This window comes from Erythrolamprus reginae, chromosome 1 (assembly GCF_031021105.1).
Source record: "Erythrolamprus reginae isolate rEryReg1 chromosome 1, rEryReg1.hap1, whole genome shotgun sequence".
In the NCBI taxonomy this organism is placed as follows: Eukaryota; Metazoa; Chordata; class Lepidosauria; order Squamata; family Dipsadidae; genus Erythrolamprus; species Erythrolamprus reginae.
This window is the reverse complement of record NC_091950.1, coordinates 115,617,215-115,639,102: the sequence shown is the minus strand read 5'-3', so window position 1 is coordinate 115,639,102 and position 21,888 is coordinate 115,617,215. Positions and strand designations below refer to the sequence as shown.

Here is a 21,888-nt window from a genome sequence, read left to right as displayed (position 1 = left end):
TGGTGACTCCTTTGCTTGATATTGAAGCATATTAGGTAATGTTAAGGAACTCTATTATCTGGTCATCATTCACAGAGTATTTGATCAAAATTCAACAATTTTTGAATGTTAGTGGATTCTATTTTTATTTGCAGTAGTCAAATTGCTGTCTGATTGCAGTGGAGTTTAGCATAAGATTTCTTTGTATTTTGAAATGTGATAGTTTTCAGTTGTTCTTTGTTAGTAATTGCATAGTTTTAAGTTGCTCTTTTAACATACAGGTATTAACTACTTAAAATAGAATGTATAATAACTGATAGGAGTATACATTCATGCTTTTCGCATTAACTTCCAGGACCTTGGTACCCCTTTATAGTAGGAATACATGGAAATAAGCACCATCAGGCAGGTTTCAGTTATAATAAAATATCGGTGATTTAAAAAAAAACAAAGATGAAAAGTGACTCTTTATTCTAAGTTAGCCTATTTGAGGTGCCTTTATTGACATTTGTCCTATAATGCTGCATTTCAGCCAACAGAAGATTACCAACTGAGAGTTTTAATATTATATAGATTAGTGTCTTTTTTATATTCAAATCATTCAAAAGATCTATTGACAAATTATCACATCCCTAAGGCCCTGGGTGGAGGGAATTTCAGTCTTAAGCTAAAAAAAAAGTTTATTCTGAATGATAACAATAACTAAAATAGGATGTATTCTTTTGTTTAAGAAGATATATTTAGAAAATGTACCCTATTTGACTCTTTTAGAACATATTTGAGTCTCAGAGCATTCCACAAAGTTACAAGCAACTTATAAAATTTTGAATAACAGAAAACATTTTTGAAGCAATTTCAATGATAAAATGTATCTCTTTCCTTAAAACGTTTGTATCCTTGGTTTATAGTTTGCAGCTAAAATACAGTATACTGGATTTCAGCTTGCAAGATTTCCAGAACAAGTTACATACATAACAATGATACAATGTAATAAAATGTAATTAAAACAAAAACAATTACATCCCATACATTTCTGTACATGTTTTCTTACTCCTGATTTTTTTTACAAAGGGAAGTAGAATTGTATCACTGTTAATTATTTTTTATTGAAAACGAAATTTACCTCTTCAATGTAACATATAATTTAATTTTTTTTATATGGCAAAATGCTGGCTTGAATTTTGATTTGTTATTGCAGAAGTAGTAGTTATTTCTTATAGAAATTAGTTCCTTTACACATTATTTTGTATCCTGTCCCATACATTATTTGGAGGGGCTTTTTGTACAAGGAAGAAAACTTAGATGACCACTGTTCATTGAAGAGCTTTTGGGGCAGATTATGTGCAAGAGGGAAGATCATAAGAAAGAAATGTTTTACAAAAGTTCATTTACATAATTTTAGATGACGCCTTATAAATGAAAATGTTTTAGGATACAAATTTGAGAAACTGAAGAATCCTACATATAAGAATTGTTCATTAGTTTTTTGTCTCCCAGTTGCAAATATGATAGGAGAAAAGACAAGTGTTTGGAAATCAGAACAGGATAAATGGAAAGAGGATAAAATTACTAAGGTATAGATCAAAAACACTCCATGAAGTAAGTGAAGTGATTCTTTGAATTTGTTGCTCAGAATGTCAGGGATGCTACTTCTCAGTCTTCTTAGCAGGTATGGACAAAAAGCATTTCTGAGTGTACTGAGCACTAATCATTATTTCAATTAAAGATGCCTCAGCTTAATTACTATAGAAAATTAGGATAAGAGGTTGTTCCTAAGACTTCTGAAAGAGTTGAATGTGGATCATAATTTCAATATTTATTTATAAAGTTATTGTTCAAATTTCAATTCCCATATATTTTAGCCAAAGATGCAGGTTGCATTTGTATTTTATGTTCAGCTGACTGAAAATAAGAAACATCTATGAATCCTGTTTCATTTCTTCATTTACATTTTTAAAATCTGTGGAAAGGGTCAGTAGTGTTTCAGATTAGCATTTCATTAATTGTAACCCCCATTTGCTTCACGGTCTTTGGTTTCGCTATCTTTCAAAACTTTAAACACATATGAGAAGAGTCAAATTCTACTTGAATCCTATTTTAGTCATATCACTGAGGATTGATTCAATAAGTTTCCTTTTCCTTTCTGATTTCATAAATGTTTCTTAAAAATGATTCAAAGATACTTTGCAGCTTTTTAGTTTAGATCTATAATATTCAAATATAAACTACCAGTAAAAATATTGGTTGTACTTCATTTACTTCATAACAAGCTTGATCCTTTAAGAACAAAAGTATTAACTTTTATTTATTTACTTTTTTCATTCATTCAATCTATATGCTGCCCATCTTGCAGTTTGAGGTGATTCTGAGTGCCTTACAATATAATAAAACACACAGATATAAAAACAATTATACATATTTCATATACTCATGTCTCACATTCTTGGCTATGCCATTTTTCTGTTTTACTTAAAAAAAATTAATAGTTTTGCTGCCATTAATTTTATTTCATGCAAATAAAACTGGCATAAATGATAGATATTGTAGTTTGTTTTGTATTAGTGGCATAAACCATTCACATCGAGTTCACAATGCATGGTATCACTTTTATGCCGTTGAACAAGTTTAGCAGCATGGACAGAGTAATCATTATATTACTTGGCTGTCATCCATTGAACAGAAACTGGAGATCACAAGGTGGTTTTCCCTAGCTCCAGTGATGGCCTTTTTTGTTTCAAGCCCTCATCTAGGAGGCCATGGTGTGTTATCATATGGAACGTGGGCTTTTCTGTAATCTGCTTAGCTGCACTGCAGTTTGAATTTTCATTCTGTGTTTGAGTAATTTATAATTTTAATGAGACCATGGCTCTTGTGGGCTTTGAAATATATTAAAAGCTCTTTTGTGCATATGCTTTTGTTCTTGCTTAATAGGCTCAGTGTATTTAAACCTGATGAATTTTTATTCATGGATTTAGATGTCTGGGGATTAACCGAGGCTGAATATCACAGCGTTCATCTATTTATGTTTGGGAACTGAATTGTTATTACTTATTCAAAAATATAGTAAAGTGGAGTCTACTAGTAAATTGTCACATAAATGCACCTGTTAATTGTCACATAAATGCATTTGCTTTGTGTGTATGTCTGCTGTTACTCTAAACATTCCTTGTTTTACTGAATAAGTAAATTCCATTAAACTTGATTGTCTTTGGAGCTTCTTCCGAGAAAAAGTATATAGACCAAAAGACAGTTGGTACAAGATGCTCTTTTAACATTCAGGGAATTCAAGCAGACAGAGAAATAACATTTGTGATGCTAATTTGGGGTCAGTATATGATTCAGTATTTCATAGAATTCCTTATTGCCTGTTTTGCATTGATTGAAATTACTTGTATATAGTCATTGCTTGATCAAAAAAATTCTGCAACACTATATCTGACTTGATCCCAACTGATAGATCATTCAGGATGTTTTTATGAGTATAGGAACTTTTTCTTAGAGCTTTGCTAAGCATTTTGAATATAAACTAATGTGTGAGGGTAAATGAAACATACTCTTTAAAGGAGCTTGGACCATTGTTTTGAATGCTTCTCTAGTTAATTGGACATACAAGGTACAGTACTAGATATTCTCTAACTTGCTCTTCTTCAAATTGAGGTGTTTGAGTTAGTTTCAGGTGTGAGTGATTTCTGAATAATTTAGATTGTGGAAATTTAAATTATGAAAAGAGTTACAGTAATCCCTCGCTTCTTCGCAAGTTTATCTTTTGCAGATTCGCTACTTCATGGGTTTTCAAAGGAGGCTTAAATCCATTAAATCCATTAAAAATTCATAAAATTCTTCTACAGTACTACTGTACTCTATTAAAGAAACTGGTAGGACATCACATGTAGTTCCAGCTGAGAAACATTATAGAATGACTGTTTAATGCAAAGGGTGGGTTTTAAAAGTCCAAATACTTGTTAAATACATTAAAAATATCCTTCCTGTACTTCACGGAAATCCATTTTTCACAGGTGGTCTTGGAACGCATCCCCCGCAAAAAATGAGGGATCACTGTATTCAATAACACTGCCACGAACCATATTCCTTTAAGAATTTTTGGGAACAACAGAATAAGAAAAGTAATTTCAGAATAAAAATGCTACCTCCCTCCCTGGCCCCTTTCACAAAAAGAAGTACAGTATTTTTAGAATTACATATTTCTTCTGTCTTTTCAGTTATTTTCATTTGGAAAAATCATTGTGTCTTTTAGATAATGTTAACTACATTCATAGTGATACTGTAATAATACCATATGGGTTCATTTACATTAAGAATTTTAGTAAACAATACAAAAACAAAACTGTTGAAGCCAACATACCATAAGAAAAAATCCTATTCATTAGGAACTCATTAAAATGAGCCAAGGTGGTGCAGTGGTTAGAGTGCAGTACTGCAAGCTACTTCAGCTGACTGCTAGCTGCTGTTCAGCGGTTCAGATCTCACCAGGCTCAAGGTTGACTCAAGCTTTCCATCCTTCCCAGGTCAGTAAAGTGAGGACCCAGATTGTTGGGGGAAATATGCTGATTCTGTAAACCACTTAGAGAGGGCTGTAAAGCACTATGAAACGTATATAAGTCTAAAGTGCTATTGCTAAGTGCTAAAATATAGTTTACTTTGGAGGAGGATGTAATTTTGCTTCCCAAAAACATTTAGTAAATTCCTCAGGAAATTTTATATGTCTCTTCAGTTTTTGAAGGCAATATGGGTTAATATTTTGCCTTTGGGTATAAGTTAAGCCTTCTCCCTTCCCCTTTTTGTATCTTGAAGTTAGTGTTGACTCATGACAACTGTCTAAAACAGGGATGCCCAACCCTTGGACTGTGGCCCATTTCTGGACTGTTTGGAACTGGGCTGCAGAAGTGGTGGGGGAAAGTGCATGTATGCATCCCCCACTTGAACAACATGTTCCATTTGCACAAACGATAGGCTTATGAGACTGCCACTAACACAATTGGAACTGTGTATGCACTTGGCTGAATTCACAATCTCCCAGGTTCTAGCCTGGTGCCTTAATCACCACACCAAATTGATGTTCTAAATTCAGCCTATTAGGTCTTAGTAATAAACACTTAATTTTAATAACTATATATGGAACAGTCTATTCTCCTGAATGATAGCAGGAAAGTCCAAGAATGGGATATGGAGTTCCTTTCATAATTGTAGCCATGCCCCATTGCCTCTCTCTGTAACTCCAGTTTTTGACTGTCTAGCCTAAGAGAGAATTATATCAAAAATATAATTTCTGTGAATATTAAAACAGAATAATAAATATAGCTATGTGTGCCATTGTTTCAGTTGAATTTATTTTTTAAAATGGACTTTCTTTGAAATATGGAGTTATCCTAAAGAGAGCAACCTACCTAAATTATTCATAAACTGTAAAGATGTTTGATAAATCTCGATGTTCATAGAAAACCTGAGTAAAACATGATTAATAGGTTACATTCATATTAATTGTACAAATATATATTAAATAGATGTATAAATCCATTAACAGCATGAATAGCCATATCATGTCAGAATGAGATTCTTGCATTGTTTATTTGTTGAAGTGGAGCAGACTTTTGGATGCATAAATAATTTTCTGATGGATTTCTTTTTGGGGACACACAGCTGACATGCTCTGTCAGTTGTAATCCAAGATTATAGCAAACAAGATGTTAATTTCCACACACAATCTATATGTTTTTCACTTAGAAAATGCTATTGTTTTAGGAACTAACAATAAAAAGGAATAATGGTTCTGCTATCCTCAGGAGCTGTCAATGAAAGATGTAAAGGGGATTTGGGAATCTGGAAATGGCCAACTAATTTATGTGAATCCATTTTACTTCAAGTAAAAGGCAAAGCTCTATTCCGTCTGCACTGCATATTGCACAGCACAAGCTGTCTATAGAAAACCAGGTGGCTGCATATGGATAGTCCCTTGATATCATTCACTTGCTGTGTAATCTTATTATGCAAAGTTCTAATCTTCACCTAGAATGAATGCCTCTGGGTCAGAATATAGTCATATCAGGGTTTTTAAGGTCATGTTTTGTGATCCTTAGCTTATTCTTCTAAGTAGGACTGGGAATTAAAGGGTATTCCCCAGACACTAGCCGAAATAGACAGCAGAACCTGCTGCCTTTTTGGAAGACAGGACCAACATGAGGTCCCTGGTAGGATTAAACTAGATTTGTGGCTGTAGGATTTTTTAACAGATGTATTATTGGACAGGGAATAGGGGCCACCAGCACAGCGAAATTGAATCACGATTGACATTCTCGGGGAGTCTGCTGGCTGCTAAAATAGCAGCTGCATGTGGATTTGACTTCTTTCAGGTGAAGCGACTTCCAGTCATTTGGAAAGGATGGGATGAAAAGGAACCTTGGTGATAATTTTGATGTCTGCAAGATTTAGTACCAGTGTAATGAGATTATCGCTAACACCTTCACTGCAGAAAAAGCCACCTGGCGTTATAACTGGCAGCAACTCTGAACTAATCCTTTCCCATCTCTTGGATGTAATTCATGGAGTTCACAGCGATTTCTCTCCTAGCTGTGATTAATTTTATAAACCAGGGGTGGTGGGGTTTGTGAATCGGGTAATGAAGATACACTTATATGTTATATTGCTTCAGAATTACAATGTAGTTAAAATTTGTGTTGTACAACAAAACCCACATTTTGAGAATACCTTTCCTGAAGTATTTTTTTATCTATGTGATAAAGACAGGATAGTGAGATAGAACATAACAGCAAATTGTCGTCAATAATTTTTAATTGCCAATGATTTTAGTTATAGGGAAAAAATCTTTGCATGTACAAATTGCCATATTGTACAGCTGTTCTCGGAGATTTGAATGGTATTACAACACAAATTAAACTTGTGAGTTAGTGAACTCGTATCTGAATATTCCAGACAAATTTTTGGATTTTTTTAATGCCAGGTAATATTTGTGGAAGTCACCTAATAAATATATTAGGTTATCTGTAAATAAGTGATTTATTGTTCAGTTAATAAATTCATACAGTTTTATAATAAGAGTATGTGTATATTTTTTTACAAGAAAATGTTAACATCGGTTTGGTAATATAAATTTATAAATACTTTAGTAGTTAAAACAGTTTATTTAATTCAGTTTGTTTAGAACCCAAATCTATTTCAATTCTCAGGATATTCTATTGAAAGCGTGCAAATTATGCACTCTTAGCTGACTTGATTTTCTTAATTACTGTGCATTAGCGTGAACATATAATGCTACACAATCTTTTCTTGAATGGTAAAAAATAATTCAGTTACATTGATAAATTAATTTATACTACTAAGAATCCTAACTACAACAGTTACCACACATCAAAGTTGATATGAGCAATTATTCTATAATATTTTTGAGCTTTTTGAAGTGGATTTGAAAAGTGAACTATTGACTGGCACTGTCTATATAATAGTGTCTTCAGAATCATCAGCTCCCAACCTTGTAGGCAGTCGCAAAGTGATGAAGAATAATAGCCAAAGAGAGCCATAAAACAAAGAAAAAAAACCATTGAAAATAGTCAAAGGAAACAAAGAAAATGCAAAACAATATTTGATGGAAATAAACATTGATTTGAAAATGGATGAAAAAGGCTAAACAAGAAGTCTACCAAAGAATGGCTGGAATTAAAAGTTGAAACAAATATATTAGAGATTTCTCCATAGAGGGTGGAGCTAGCATCCAGGAGTGGGATGTCTATTCAGCGAACCAGGACTGAGTCTGTCAAATTGTAGCTTTCCAGCTCTGGCACTAACTCGCCCTCTTTGACTTAGTCCTCAAACTGAACGGATATGTATTTTTTGTCTCTCATTTCTGTAGATACTATCACATTCTTTGATTGTCATTGAGACTCCTTTGTGTAAGTTATCTCACCAGCTGACTCCAACTGGATCTCTCAGTTGCTGCATCAAGTACGGCAAATAACTTCAGCTATGGCTGCTCTCCAAGCCTCTAGCTGAGGGCCTTTTGACAGGAGAGGGGTAGTTTCCATCCTACCTGGCTTTAGGAGCTTTGCACTCCAACAACCATTAGACCGGCTATCTCTATGGAGGTGTTGCAGTGACTGGCATACAGAGTTTTGCACTCGCAACCCTGCCTTCTGCTGTGTTCATTTGCTTTCTATTGCAGGAGCCCTGCATTCAGGTGACCACCAGCCAGAGGAGTCTTGTGCTCCATATCTACTGCCCACAACAAGGGAGAGACAGTGTGGAACTGATAACCACCACAGGAGCTATCACACTCTAGCTTCTTGCTGTCTCCTCCCCCGTGGCTCCATAGGCTGGTATTAAGTTCCCTTCAGATCAGAGCATTCACTCTTCTCCTCGCTAGCAAGCAATTAAGGGAGCCTCATATCAAACCATTTCTTAAAAGACCATACAGAGCGACTGTTGCAGCGGTGAGTTTCTTCCCTCACTATATCCTTCAGCTACTTGCTATTTTTGACTGCATTGCATTTGCCTCAGCGGTGGCCATTTTGTTGAAGCAGTGGCCATTTTGTTCTTGATCGATCAGCTCCTCTCCCAGTTGTTTCTCATCTTTTTGCAAATATCAAAATGGAGGATGATTTTCAACAAAACAAGCCTTCTAAGTCCTGTTCCTGAATATGCTAGACTAAAGCTTCATCTCTCCTGCACAGGAGGCTAACCTGGAGCCTTTTAGGTGTTCATACCATAAGGAGAAGACACATAAGCAGCCCACAAAGACCTGAAAAAATCTGCACCAAATCAAGTCATAGCCACTCTGGCGCTCACTTCTGCCACCAGGATAGACCTGGCTTATTGCCTACATGTTGTATGGTCACTAGCCATAGTGAGGTGGCCCTGCTGAACCAATTTGAGGTGATATCCATGGACAATCCTGACCTCACTATTCTTGACATTGACATTTGGGGGCCAGTGGAGGCTCAACCTTACCAGGAGTCATCTATGGCCCAGGCCATGTCTCAGACCGTGGCAATCTTTACTCTGACTGCCGCTGGGCTTAGAGCTGCTTCTCCAGAAAGACCACTTGATCCCACCAGAGTATGATAACAAAAGCCATTAGGCAAGGCATCGAAGCGAGAATCAAATAGCTGGACAGACCTGTAGCTTCCTGTACAAAGGTAGCCAAGCCATCAGCTCATGCGTCTACTTCAGTGGGAGAGGACTGCAGGGGGTTGTCTTGTGATAGATATTCCCCAGAATGCTCTTTGAGATCTCAATCAGATGTTTCTTCTGTAGAGGAGGGCCAGTTACATCTGGACCTCTCAGACGATGAGAGTTTCATTCTTGATCCTCCAGCCTCATCAAGGCTGTTCCATCCTGAACTTTTAAAATTGCTTTTATTCAAAGTGAAAAATACCGCCAACTTGGGGTCCACTCCCTTAGTGTTGTATGATGAGCTTTCAGGCCCGAAAGACCCTTTATTTTAAGAACATACTTCTGAAACCGAGGTTCTTTCAGCACCTCAACTATTGGTGGAGGCTCTTTTGCATCAGGGGAATTTGCTGACATCGGTGTACATTCCATTGCCGATGGACAGCTGATGTTATAATGTGGTGACCGAGCTTGTGCAACATCTCCAGACTCCCTCTGTTAATGCCTCCATCTCGGCTCTATATTCCATGACCGTAATGGGTGAACCTGACAAACTGCTGTGAATGGAGGATAGGTGGACTAAGCAGGCACTCAAAAAGGCTCGCCAGGCAGTTGCCTGGGCAGTTCAAGTGCCCACCTCCATTTCCTTTATGTCTTGCATTACTTTACGGTAGCTGAGACAACTCGGAGCGAATTCCTGCATCCAACCTCAGGGATCATCAAGATCTCAGTAAGTTGCTTGCAGCTGACCAGTTCTTGCCCAATGCCACACTACTGTCAGATTTCCTGCCAGAGTCATGAGGTCCTCTGTGGTGGTGAGAAGGATGCATTGGTTGCAGGGCTGGTAGGCAGACATGCATAAGTGGTGCCTGGCATCTGCACCTTACAAGGGTCAGCTGTTGTTTGGGGAAGCCTTGGATCCCATTTTAATTGAGTCTGGGATAAGAGGGACATGCTGCCATCCTTCTCTTTGCCATCCTATTTGTAAGGTGGCGTTCCTGGTGACTATCACCTCCACCAGAAGAATTTCTGAGCTCACAGCTCTGTCAGTTAGGGAGGACCTCTGTGTGTTTCATGCTGACAGAGAAATCCTCCATCTGGACCCTACAATTGTGCCCAAACTAAACTCCTGGCTTCAAGGGCCCAGGAGATTGTCCTACCTAATTTCTGTCCCTACCCTCCCACACTTTAAAGAGACAGTGGCACAACCTTGATGTTTGGAAGGCCCTTAAGATATACATTAAGGAGGCTCTTTTTGTCTCATTCCAGTCAACTTCCTTGGGGCAAAAAGTGTCTCCTTCCACAGTGAGCAGATGAGTATGTAGCACCATAGCAAGAGCTTACGGCCTACAGTCCTTGCAACCTGTGAATGAATGCATAGGACATAGTTGAACTGATTATGGTGAAGTCCATTAGGTGCTGTTCAAGTGTATAAGTGGTGCTTGTTCTGTTTGAACCATGTATTCATGATCCAAAATCATTTTTCTTGGCAAAATTGTACCAAATGACCACCTGCATCACTCCTCTTATGACCAGTGATGCTTGTCTCTGCTTGTTTGACAGCTTTTGCATTGAAGTCACCCAGAATGTAAGCATGTCTTTTGGGGACACTTGTTTCAGAGTTTCTTAGACCATGGCATAAATGCTCTTTATTTCAAGCTCTGTTTCAGCAGTGCTTCGAGCATAGACTTGGATAACTGTAATGGCACAAATTCTGATGGTCATAATTCAGTCAAAGACAGTTGAAAAGTTTCCCACTGCTCTAGCAGTTTTTTGCTTACATTAAACACCACTCCATTTGTTTTTATAGTATCATGTCCTGACTAATAGACAGTGAAATCCTCAAACTGGAAAAAATCATTGTCTGACCACTGTAGCTCATTGACACATAGGAAATTACTTCACAACCTGATTATTTCCTGTTATCCTACCGTTGGGTACTCTATCTGATATGTTTGAGACCCTTTCCATAAAATTTTGTTGGCAAGTCCTACTCCAACCTTGTAACTCACTTTTTGACAGCTCCCAGGGACAGCACTCTGGCCAATATTATCCCGGGTGAAGACTGATCCAATACAGAATTCTATTTCTATTTCTCATCATGTTAATGGGTTTGTGGATACTCTTAGTCTGGCTCCTCAGTTGAAACCTGTGTAGTTTGGATGTCCCTTCTGATATACTATCATGTGGTATATCTCCAGCATAGCTTCCAACTTTAACAGAACGCACAAGCCAAGGGGTATCAACATGGAGGAGAAAATAATAATAATAATAATAATAATAATAATAATAATAATAATAATAATAATAATGGAAGACTTTATTATATCTGTTGATAATTAATTTTATAGTATTTCATTCCAATTGCCATGTGATAATTGATCTCATGACAATATTTTTTTGCTTAAACTCACACTAAGGGTTTTATCTATACTTACCGCTGGTTTGATGTGATTACTGAATAAACTATGAATGTAATTAATAGTATACCATACTATGATGAAAAATATTTTTCTAGTCATTTGATAGAATCATACTTTAATATGAGAAAAGACTACCTATAACCCAAAACAAACACAGTTGAATTTGAAACTAGATTAACTTTGTTGGCCCTGGTTTATATTTGGTGTTAGATTATCTTTGTTCTTATGGATTTTCATGTGTAAGGCATGACTAGAACTCACAGTTTCTAGCTTGGTGTCTTAATCTCTAGTCTACACCAAACTATTGCATTTTGATTGAATACACAGTAATTTATCATAGATATATCTTAAATATTGCTTGAATAATATAAATGTGATATACGTATCCCTGCAAAAATGAATAATTAGTGTGTTTTTCTTTAAACTAGGACCAACTGCACACCTATTATACTATTATGTTGAAAGATGTAATTGGAAAGACTTTCCGACTTCTGGGGTATACCATTCAGTATGGGTGCATAGCCCATTGTGTTTTTGAATATCTTGGAGGAATTGTGATGGTAAGTTAAAATAAGCTAATTTTGATGAAAACAAGTATATGTTTTCAATTGAGTCTACTAATATTAACAACTTTATATCGGTAATGAATAAGATGGCAGCATCTTTCTGATATGGCCTCAGCTCAGAAACCTAAAACAGATTAGGTCCGGTTAATAGCAGGATTAGAAACTAGCTTAGTATGAAGACTAAACTATGTAGGAAGGTGAAAAAATATCCCAAAAGAACCAATAGAGAATATTTGTAGCGCTAGTTGAAATGAAGAGTCTTTGGTACTCTCTGAGCTTGATTGTTTTCTTGAAGATGTTTCATTATCAGAACTAGGTAACATCATCAGTGCTAGAATAGAGTGGGATTTGCTCTCATTTCATGTTCTAGCACAGACCTGTCAAACTGGTGGTCGGCGGGACGGATACGGCCCATGGAGGCCACACCCACCCCGGTTCCTCAAAGGCAAAAAACATTGTGTTACAACATGATATGGCCTGCAACTCAATATAGTTTTACTTTCCTGGTCTAGCATCTTTACCTGTCAGTGTTGGTGGGAGTGATCTTGGTGGTTCTTTGATTTGGCTGTTTACTGTTAGCTTGTTTGACAGTTCCTTGATATCTCTATTTCACTTGGGAGATGTAATGGTGACAGGAAGAAGTAAAAGGGTCAATGATCTCTGGCATTGATTCGTGTTAAAGTAATATGTAGGTTAGATAATGGTTTTCTTGTAGAGCTGTTAAAGTTCATTTCAGATATTGCAAACTCTAGCAATATCTCTAGTAAAAGTCCTAGAACTCTGGAATCAAAATCCATAAATACTAATATCTAACTGGTATAATTGAAAATATAGTTCTATTTTGCATTACAGTGGTACCTTGATACTGGTTAATTGCTTCTGGGAGGCCTAAGTAACAAAAACGACTACCAAACACATTTTCCCAATGAGGAATAATGTATTAGTCATACCAACTTCCCAATATACAATAATAAAGAAAAAAACCCTAACTATCTAAAATATCTACAACAAAATCCAATTTATAAATTATATAATCTTATATAAAGACCTTTAAAATGATAATTATATAGAGCTTATAACATTCCAACAATTTCAATAATCCAAATCCTTTTCAACATTGAATCAAATTTATAAGTTATACAGTAGTCCCTCGCTATACCACGCTTCACCTAATGCGGCTTCACTTCATCGCGGGTTTTCAAGAAATATTAATGAGAAAAATCATTCGCGGATCTTCGCTGGTTCGCGGGTTTCTGAGGAAGTCGATCGGCAGATTTTTTTTAAAAAAATATCTAAAATTGTAAATACTGTATTTAAATACTGTATCTAAAATAAATACTGTGTGGGAAGGGTTTATAAACACTTAAAACAATGAAAACTTACCAGACAATTACAATATAAATACTTAAATAAGTACCATCAGTCGATAAATTCCACATCGCGGATTTCACCTGTCGCGGCAGGGTCTGGAACGTAACACCAGCGATAGGTGAGGGACTACTGTACATATCTTATATAAAAACAAATCTGATAAAAGAAAAATAGTATTTATTCAAATTCTATAACCTTCCAACAATTGACCTACTATAATCCAATTTATTCCCCCTTTTCCTTTATTCTTTTTTCTGTTTTATCATTAAAATTTAATTAAAACCATCATTTATCAATCTAATATAGAATTATTAACTTACAAAAAAAAATCCCAAAATTATGCTAATTAATTTTACACATTTATACAGAACTAAGTGTTGACACAATTGAATGTAAAATAATAATTCTAATTTTTTAAATAATATTCTACCATCAATCTTATATAAAAACTTTATACCCTACTTCAGATTCTGATGGACTGAGCGGATAAAACCTACTAGAATAGGTCAGCGGTCATGAAGGCAATCTCTGCAAGCAATGTGGTATGCTAAGAGCACGGCAGGACACGAAAGATGCCCTGATCAACCACTAGGGGAAGGGAAACTGACTGCAAACCTCCACTGCCTTGTGGTATATCCATCAGTGGAAAAGGCTTCAGAAGTAAATCTTGAGGCAAAATCCGGAGCCGAAGAGCCATGCTGAATCAGGCCAAAGCCCATCGAGTCCAGCATTCTGTGTCACACAGTGGCCCACCAATTGTACATGGGGATCTTGAGCAGAAAGAGAAGGCAAAACCCTTCCTTTCTCTTGACCCCCAACAAATGGTACCCAAGGGAATCCTGCTTACCTCAACCAACATAGAGGCAGCACATGGACATCTGTTTCAATAACCACCGATACACTTGGCATCCATGAATCTGTCTAATCCTGCCTTGAAGCTATCAAGGCTGACAGTCCCGGAAGCAATTTGTGACTGTGTACAGCCTTATTCTGATAACTCCTGCAATGTAGCTGGAACCAATCCTATTGGCCTTTGCCATTCCATTGGATTTTTCTAGAGGCATGGAGAGGGGGGATCTGCTGCTTGGGTAACAATCTATTTATTTATTTATTCATTTAATTATATTTCTATGCCGCCCAACTCCCTAGGGACTCAGGTCAGCTCACAACAAAAATAAACATGGATCAATATAAAAACATTTCAATTTAAAATAATTGTAGCCATCCATACATTCATTGGCCAACTTTGCTAGTACCCCCCCTCCCGAGGTCAGTGGCCAGAAAAACCAGGTCTTTATGGCTTTCTGGAAGGCCAGTAAGGTGGGGGCAGTGCAGATCTAAGCAGGGCCGCCGATAGACGGGTATTACTGGGACTGCTGTCCCGGGCCCCGGGCAAATTGGAAAATTGGGGGGGCCCGGGCCCCGGCGCCCGCCAAAAACTCCCCAACCCCGAAGAGAGCCTGAATAATGGGGGGGCGGGCCCGGCGCTTCTGCTGCTGAGCCGAGTCTTCTCCCGGTGGCTTTCGACTCCTCCCGCCGAGGAGCTGCAAGGCTGGCCTCGGCTCCCCTTCCCTAAACCCCCCGCCAGCCCCCTCCTTCCCTTCCCGCCCTGCCCTCCTTCCCCGAGGCGTCCCTTGCCCATCATCCCCTGCCGGCCAATGGGGCAGCGGGACTGCTAGATGGGCAGCTCTTCCGGCGAGGGTGGGCCTCCGCCCGCGCAGAAAGCATCCTCCCTCACACCCAGCGCTGGCCATGGGGGCTTCCGCCGCCGCCTTCCGCAAGGCCCCCAGAGGAGCCGCGTGGGTCTTCTCCTGGTGAGTCACCGCTCCCACTGACTCCCCTACCGCGGCGGCTCTTTCGTTTGAGAGCTCCGCGCTGCGTCCCAGCCTTTTCTATATCCCTCGCCGGATGTATAGATGGATGGATGCATGGATGCATGGAAGGAGGGAGGGAGAGATGGATGGAGCGATGATAGCTAGCTAGCTAGATGGACAGAGAGATAGATAGATTAGTCTCCCTTCCTTTTCATTATTAGAAAAAAATATGTTACACATATAGGTAGAATATTTATATATATTATATATATTATATATCCCTTTTCATTCTTACGGATGGTATGCGTCATCCACGATTTATATTTATTTTCACCCACATACGCACGCCCACACGCCGGACCTATTCAAACCCGAATTCAAGGGGCAGCGAGAGTGTAGGGGGGGGAGCTTTGCAACCTGCAGCCGAGGCGTCCCGGGGACTTGCAGCAGGTGAGAATCACCGCCGGAATTTCCAGCAAGACAAAAGAGAAAAAAAAGTTTCGCTTCGGAAGCGGCCGGGAGTCTGTGCTTTTGACAGCCCCCCCACCCCCCGCTTCGTTTAGTGGCGTGGAGGAAATGCCGCCCGGGTGACAGGGGGGCCGATGGTAATCGCCCTTTTGATAGCTGGAGCAATTAAAAAGGGGAGGAGCTCCGGGCCAGGGAGGGGAAGGCGAGGGGGGGTGCATGAAGGAATGCCTCCCTCCCTCCCTTCCTCCGGTATAAAAACCCAGGTGAGGCATCGCGAGGGCTCCATGCAGGGTCTTCCGGCCCGGCCCACTCAGGAGCAAGAGAGGGACAGAGAGAAAGAAAGAGGGACAGAGAAAGAAAGAGAGGGACAGAGAGAAAGAGGGACAGAGAAAGAAAGAGAGGGACAGAGAGAAAGAAAGAAAGAGAGGGACAGAGAGAAAGAAAGAAAGAGAGGGACAGAGAGAAAGAAAGAGGGACAGAGAGAAAGAGAGGGACAGAGAGAAAGAAAGAGAGGGACAGAGAGAAAGAAAGAGGGACAGAGTGAAAGCAAGAGGGACAGAGAGAAAGAAAGAGAGGGACAGAGAGAAAGAAAGAGGGACAGAGAGAAAGAAAGAGGGACAGAGAAAGAAAGAGAGGGACAGAGAGAAAGAGGGACAGAGAGAAAGAAAGAGAGGGACAGAGAGAAAGAAAGAGAGGGACAGAGAGAAAGAAAGAGGGACAGAGAGAAAGAGGGACAGAGAGAAAGAAAGAGGGACAGAGAGAAAGAAAGAGGGACAGAGAGAAAGAGAGGGACAGAGAGAAAGAAAGAGAGGTACAGAGAGAAAAAAGAGGGAAAGAGTGAAAGAAAGAGGGACAGAGAGAAAGAAAGAGAGGGACAGAGAGAAAGAAAGAGGGACAGAGAAAGAAAGAGAGGGACAGAGAGAAAGAAAGAAAGAAAGAGAGGGACAGAGAGAAAGAAAGAGGGACAGAGAGAAAGAGGGACAGAGAGAAAGAAAGAGGGACAGAGAGAAAGAAAGAGAGGGACAGAGAGAAAGAAAGAGGGACAGAGAGAAAGAGAGGGACAGAGAGAAAGAAAGAGAGGGACAGAGAGAAAAAAGAGGGACAGAGTGAAAGAAAGAGGGACAGAGAGAAAGAAAGAGAGGGACAGAGAGAAAGAAAGAGGGACAGAGAAAGAAAGAGAGGGACAGAGAGAAAGAAAGAAAGAGAGGGACAGAGAGAAAGAAAGAGGGACAGAGAGAAAGAGAGGGACAGAGAGAAAGAAAGAGAGGGACAGAGAGAAAGAAAGAGGGACAGAGTGAAAGAAAGAGGGACAGAGAGAAAGAAAGAGAGGGACAGAGAGAAAGAAAGAGAGGGACAGAGAGAAAGAAAGGGGGACAGAGAAAGAAAGAAAGAGAGGGACAGAGAGAAAGAGGGACAGAGAGAAAGAAAGAGAGGGACAGAGAGAAAGAAAGAGAGGGACAGAGAGAAAGAAAGAGGGACAGAGAGAAAGAAAGAGAGGGACAGAGAGAAAGAAAGAGAGAAACATAGAGAAAGAAAGAGGGACAGAGAGAAAGAGAGGGACAGAGAGAAAGAAAGAGAGGGACAGAGAGAAAGAAAGAGGGACAGAGTGAAAGAAAGCGGGACAGAGAGAAAGAAAGAGAGGGACAGAGAGAAAGAAAGAGAGGGACAGAGAGAAAGAAAGAGGGACAGAGAAAGAAAGAGAGGGACAGAGAGAAAGAGGGACAGAGAGAAAGAAAGAGAGGGACAGAGAGAAAGAAAGAGAGGGACAGAGTGAAAGAAAGAGGGACAGAGAGAAAGAAAGAGAGGGACAGAGAGAAAGAAAGAGAAGAGAGAGAGAAAGAAAGAGAGGGGGGAGAGAAAGGGAAAGATAGAGAGGGACAGAGAAAGGAAGAAGAGAGATAGAAAGGGAGAGAGAGAGAGAAAGCAGGAGACAGAGAGAGGGAGAGAGAAAGAGGGAGAGATACAAAGAGTGAGTGAAAGAGAAAAGAGAGATAAAGAAAGAGAGAAAGAAAGAGAAAGAGAGGACAGAGAAAGAGAGAGAGAGAATTAGAAAGACAGAAGGACAGAGAGAAAGGGAGAGAGAGAGAAAGAGGAAGAATAAATATTAAATATTGTATTTGTTCCCATTTTGTTTTTTACTTTAAATAAGGTATGTGCAGTGTGCATAGAGATTTGTTCACACGTTTTTTTAATAGTCCGGCCCTCCAACAGTCTGAGGGACAGTGAACTGGCCCCATGTGTAAAAAGTTTGGGGACCCCTGATCTACACTGTTCAAAAAAATAAAGGAAACACTTAAACAACACAATATAACTCCAAATAAATCAAACTTCTGTGAAATCAAACTGTCCACTTAGGAAGCAACACTGATTGACAACTTGGAGTTTATATTGTGTTGTTTAAGTGTTCCCTTCACTTTTTTTTGAGCAGTGTACTTTGAAATTAACTTGGATACCACGGGCTCGTTCAGACCTGTGTTCACCGATGGGCGTAAAAACTAGATCGAAAAGGATATTGAGATGTGAAGCAATATGAAATTGTATTTGGTTTTTTTTTAACAGCTCCTATTTTAATACCACTGATAACTACACAACCCCCTGGATAATTAGAATAGAATAACAGTGGGAAGGCACCTTGGAGGTCTTCTAGTCCAACCCCCTGCTTAGACAGGAATCCTACACTACTTCAGACAGATGTTTTTTTTAAAAAAAGTAGTTATTATGTAAACATTAAAAAAATAAGATAGTACATAATCTATCATTTTACAATATACTTATTTGTTTGTTTAAATTTTGTATTTGCATTTTATAAGACAAGCAACAACACAACACAACATAACAAACACCACCCCCATCCCTTTTGAACTGTTATCCTCACAGTTCCTTCTTTATATAGTTATACGGCCTGTAACATCAGCGGTTATTATATGATTATTCTATAGTTCCAGTAAAACTAAGGTCAAGTTGTTGCTATCATAATCTTATGAATAAAGTTAATTCTGGGAACATCGGGTTTTATTTACAGCTATTTTCAGATGATTATCTAACATCTTCTTAAAAACTTTAAAAAAGTAGTTTTAAAATGGCACGGAGGGGGGCCCCAGACACTTAGGCTGTATGGGGCCCCAAAATTCCTGATGGCTGCCCTGGATCTAAGGAGGTAGCTGATTCCAGAGAATTGGGGCAACTACAGTGAAGGCTCTCCCCCATGGACCCGCAAGCTGACATTGTTTAACTGACGGGATCCAAAGAAGACTAACCCTGTGAGAGATAATCAGTCATTGGTAGGTATATGGAAGAAGGCAGTCTCGAAGATACTCTGGCCCTGAACCATGTAGGGCTTTAAAGGTAGTAACTAACATCTTGAATTGTTACCAGAGACCGATAGGAAGCCAGTACAGCTCACGAAGAATTAGTGTAGTGTGAGTGTATCTGAGCGCACCCACCACAGCTCACACAACTGCATTATGGACCAACTGTAGTGTCTGAACACTTCAAGGGTAGCCCCATGTAGAGTACATTGCAATAATCCAGCCATGAGGTGATAAGGACGTTAGTGACTGTGAGAAGAGCCTCTCGATCCAAGTAGGGTGCACTAGTTGGACCTGTGCAAAGGTCCCCATAGCTACAGCTCTCAGGTGTTGATCGAATCTTAGTTGTGAGTCAAGGAGACCACCCAAATTGTGAACCCATTCTGAGGGGGTTAATGTCTCTCCCCTCAGAACCAAGGAAGGACAGTCAACATATTCCTTCAGAGGCAGTATCCACAGCCATTCAGTCTTGACAGGGTTAAGTTTGAGCCTGTTTACTCCCATCCAGACCCTCACTTCATGGAGGCACCGGCATATAACACCCACTGCTTCACTCAACTGATATAGGGTAGAGATATATAGCTAGTGTCAGCATATTGCTCAATCCTCATCTCATGTCATTGGATGATCTCACCCAGTGGTTTCATGTAGATGTTAAATAGTAGCGGAGAGGGGACCGAGCCCTGAAGCACCCCACAAATGAAGGGTCTAAGGGTCAACCTCTGCCCTCCCACCAACAGCGACTGTGATTGACCAGAGATTGATTTATTTATTTATTTATTTATTTGATTTGATTTGATTTGTATGCCGTCCCTCTCCGCAGACTCTATAAATGAATTGACACATATACTATATATCATAATGTAAGTCCACGGAGAGGGGCGGCATACAAATCTAATAAATAATAATAATAATAATAATAATAATAATAATAATAATAATAATAATAATAATAGAAAACATTAATTATATATTTTCTGTATCCAAACTTATACATTTTTTAAATTAATCATACTAAATTAAGTTTAATAGATTCCCAACTTAATCTTAATTATGTAAATAATTATAACTTAATACTCTATTATAACAAAATTAGTTTTAAAAAGGATCATGTATGTATAATCTTAATAGAAGAACAGTCTTAAACCACAGTAATGAAAAAAGTCCAATAATCTCAATATACAGTAAGACAGTCAGTTTGGTTTTCAAAGTTCAGCAACAGTTGTTTAAATCTTTTATTCTGTTAAACTTCCAATATTCTTCATCCTATCAACTTCGCAATCCACTTCTCTTCTATCCGTTTTTTTAAACTTAGTCACTCAGGTTCCATTTTCTCCATCCTCTCTTGCCTCTCCAATTTCCCTGGATTACTCAAAACTCTGTCCTTTGTTTAACTTGATCTAACACTTTCTTCCACAGCATGCTCCATTAGCCTTCAGTTCTCTAAGCCTTTTTCAAACTTTTTGTCTTCCTCCTTTGTATTCTTCCCAATCTCCCATCCCTTTTCAAAGAGTGTCCCCTTCTTATTCTGTTTCTCTTGCTACAACGTGGATTTCGTCCTTCTCCTTTTTTACTGTCCTATTTTCTTACTTTCTTATTCCTTTCACTCTCCTTTTTGATATCTATCCTCCATGCTAATCTACCCAGGCTTCGTTCTTTGGGGAGTCCAGAGCATGATACTACGGTTTTGTGAGACCGAAGGATGCCAATGCAATGCAATTTCTCATGAGGCAACTGACACTTCTAGTTTTTTTTGCATAAAAAAATCATTAAGTACCAAATTTGATGAGTTTAAAAGCTATCAAGGTACCACTGTATATTATTAGTAACATTAGTTGAAATTAATGACATTATTTTCCATGAACTCTTAACTATTAACAAGTATTTGGAGTCTTTGAAATAATTTAGAAAACTTAATTTATTTTCTTGATTTGCTTCTTTAGTGTAAAGGACCTTCAATGGAGCCTACAATTCAAAATTCTGATATTGTATTTTCAGAGAATCTTAGCAGCCACTTTTATCGTATTGAAAAGTATGTTGCTCTAATTTTTTATAGTTTATTTATTTATTGGATTTGTATGTTTTTTGTTAAGGAACTGGTGACTTCCTTTATCATATGCCATATTAGTATTATTCATATTCTTTCAGATTTTCATTCTACAAAAATTAAAAGAGTAACATTTTATGGTTGATGGAAGCTTTCTTCACTATACTTTCATAGTGTTTATTTAAAAGTTGTCTTGTCTTAGTTTTTAATGGATTATAGTTTGTAAGAGATTATAATCAAGATGCAAAGTCAGGGTTCAGTTATTACCAGAAATGTAAATACCATTTTTGTTATCCAAATACTATTTTATTAGTGGTTTATGGAGTACCGGATGTGTGCATAATGCTAAAAACTATGATAAAAATCTGGATTGCATGCATTAAGCCAAGCATTTACAATCAGATACTTATTGCTGTTGGACAACAATTCAAATATAGCTTGTGGTGAATCACCAGACTTAAAAGTAACGATGAAAATGAAATAGTTGTGTTTCCAGGTATAACCTAGAAGTTCTAGAAGTCATTTTAGGTTTGTTTGCATTTTAAGTAAAAGTTACTTCTTGCTAAAGTCTCCATATGCTCATGGAATTATTACTGCCTAGCAAAAAACAAAGGATATTTTATCTAGTACAGGATCACCACCTCCCAGGCCATGACCCACTAACGGGCAATGGTCTGTATAGAATTGAGCTGCATGAATGACTGGCCAGAGTTGCTAATTGATCTGCAGGTGGGCATGTGCCAGCCTCTTCCTCCTCCCCTATTGCCCCAGCCA

General features: G+C 38.5%; 1 protein-coding gene across 5 annotated transcripts in view; it reads left to right on the top strand.

The window, feature by feature from the left end:
• The window catches only part of IMMP1L (inner mitochondrial membrane peptidase subunit 1), a 38,536-nt gene that overhangs the window by 5,279 nt on the left and 11,369 nt on the right, over nt 1–21,888 (top strand). For 3 of the 5 annotated variants that reach the window (XM_070762199.1, XM_070762181.1, XM_070762190.1), the window contains 2 exons: nt 11,969–12,100; nt 21,011–21,099. In XM_070762199.1, the coding sequence (XP_070618300.1) occupies nt 11,996–12,100; nt 21,011–21,099 (194 nt within the window). In that variant the 5' untranslated portion in view covers nt 11,969–11,995. Of the gene's footprint in view, nt 1–1,476; nt 1,579–11,968; nt 12,101–21,010; nt 21,100–21,888 lie in introns of those variants that run through there. The other 2 variants (XM_070762173.1, XM_070762208.1) reach the window with 2 other exon arrangements.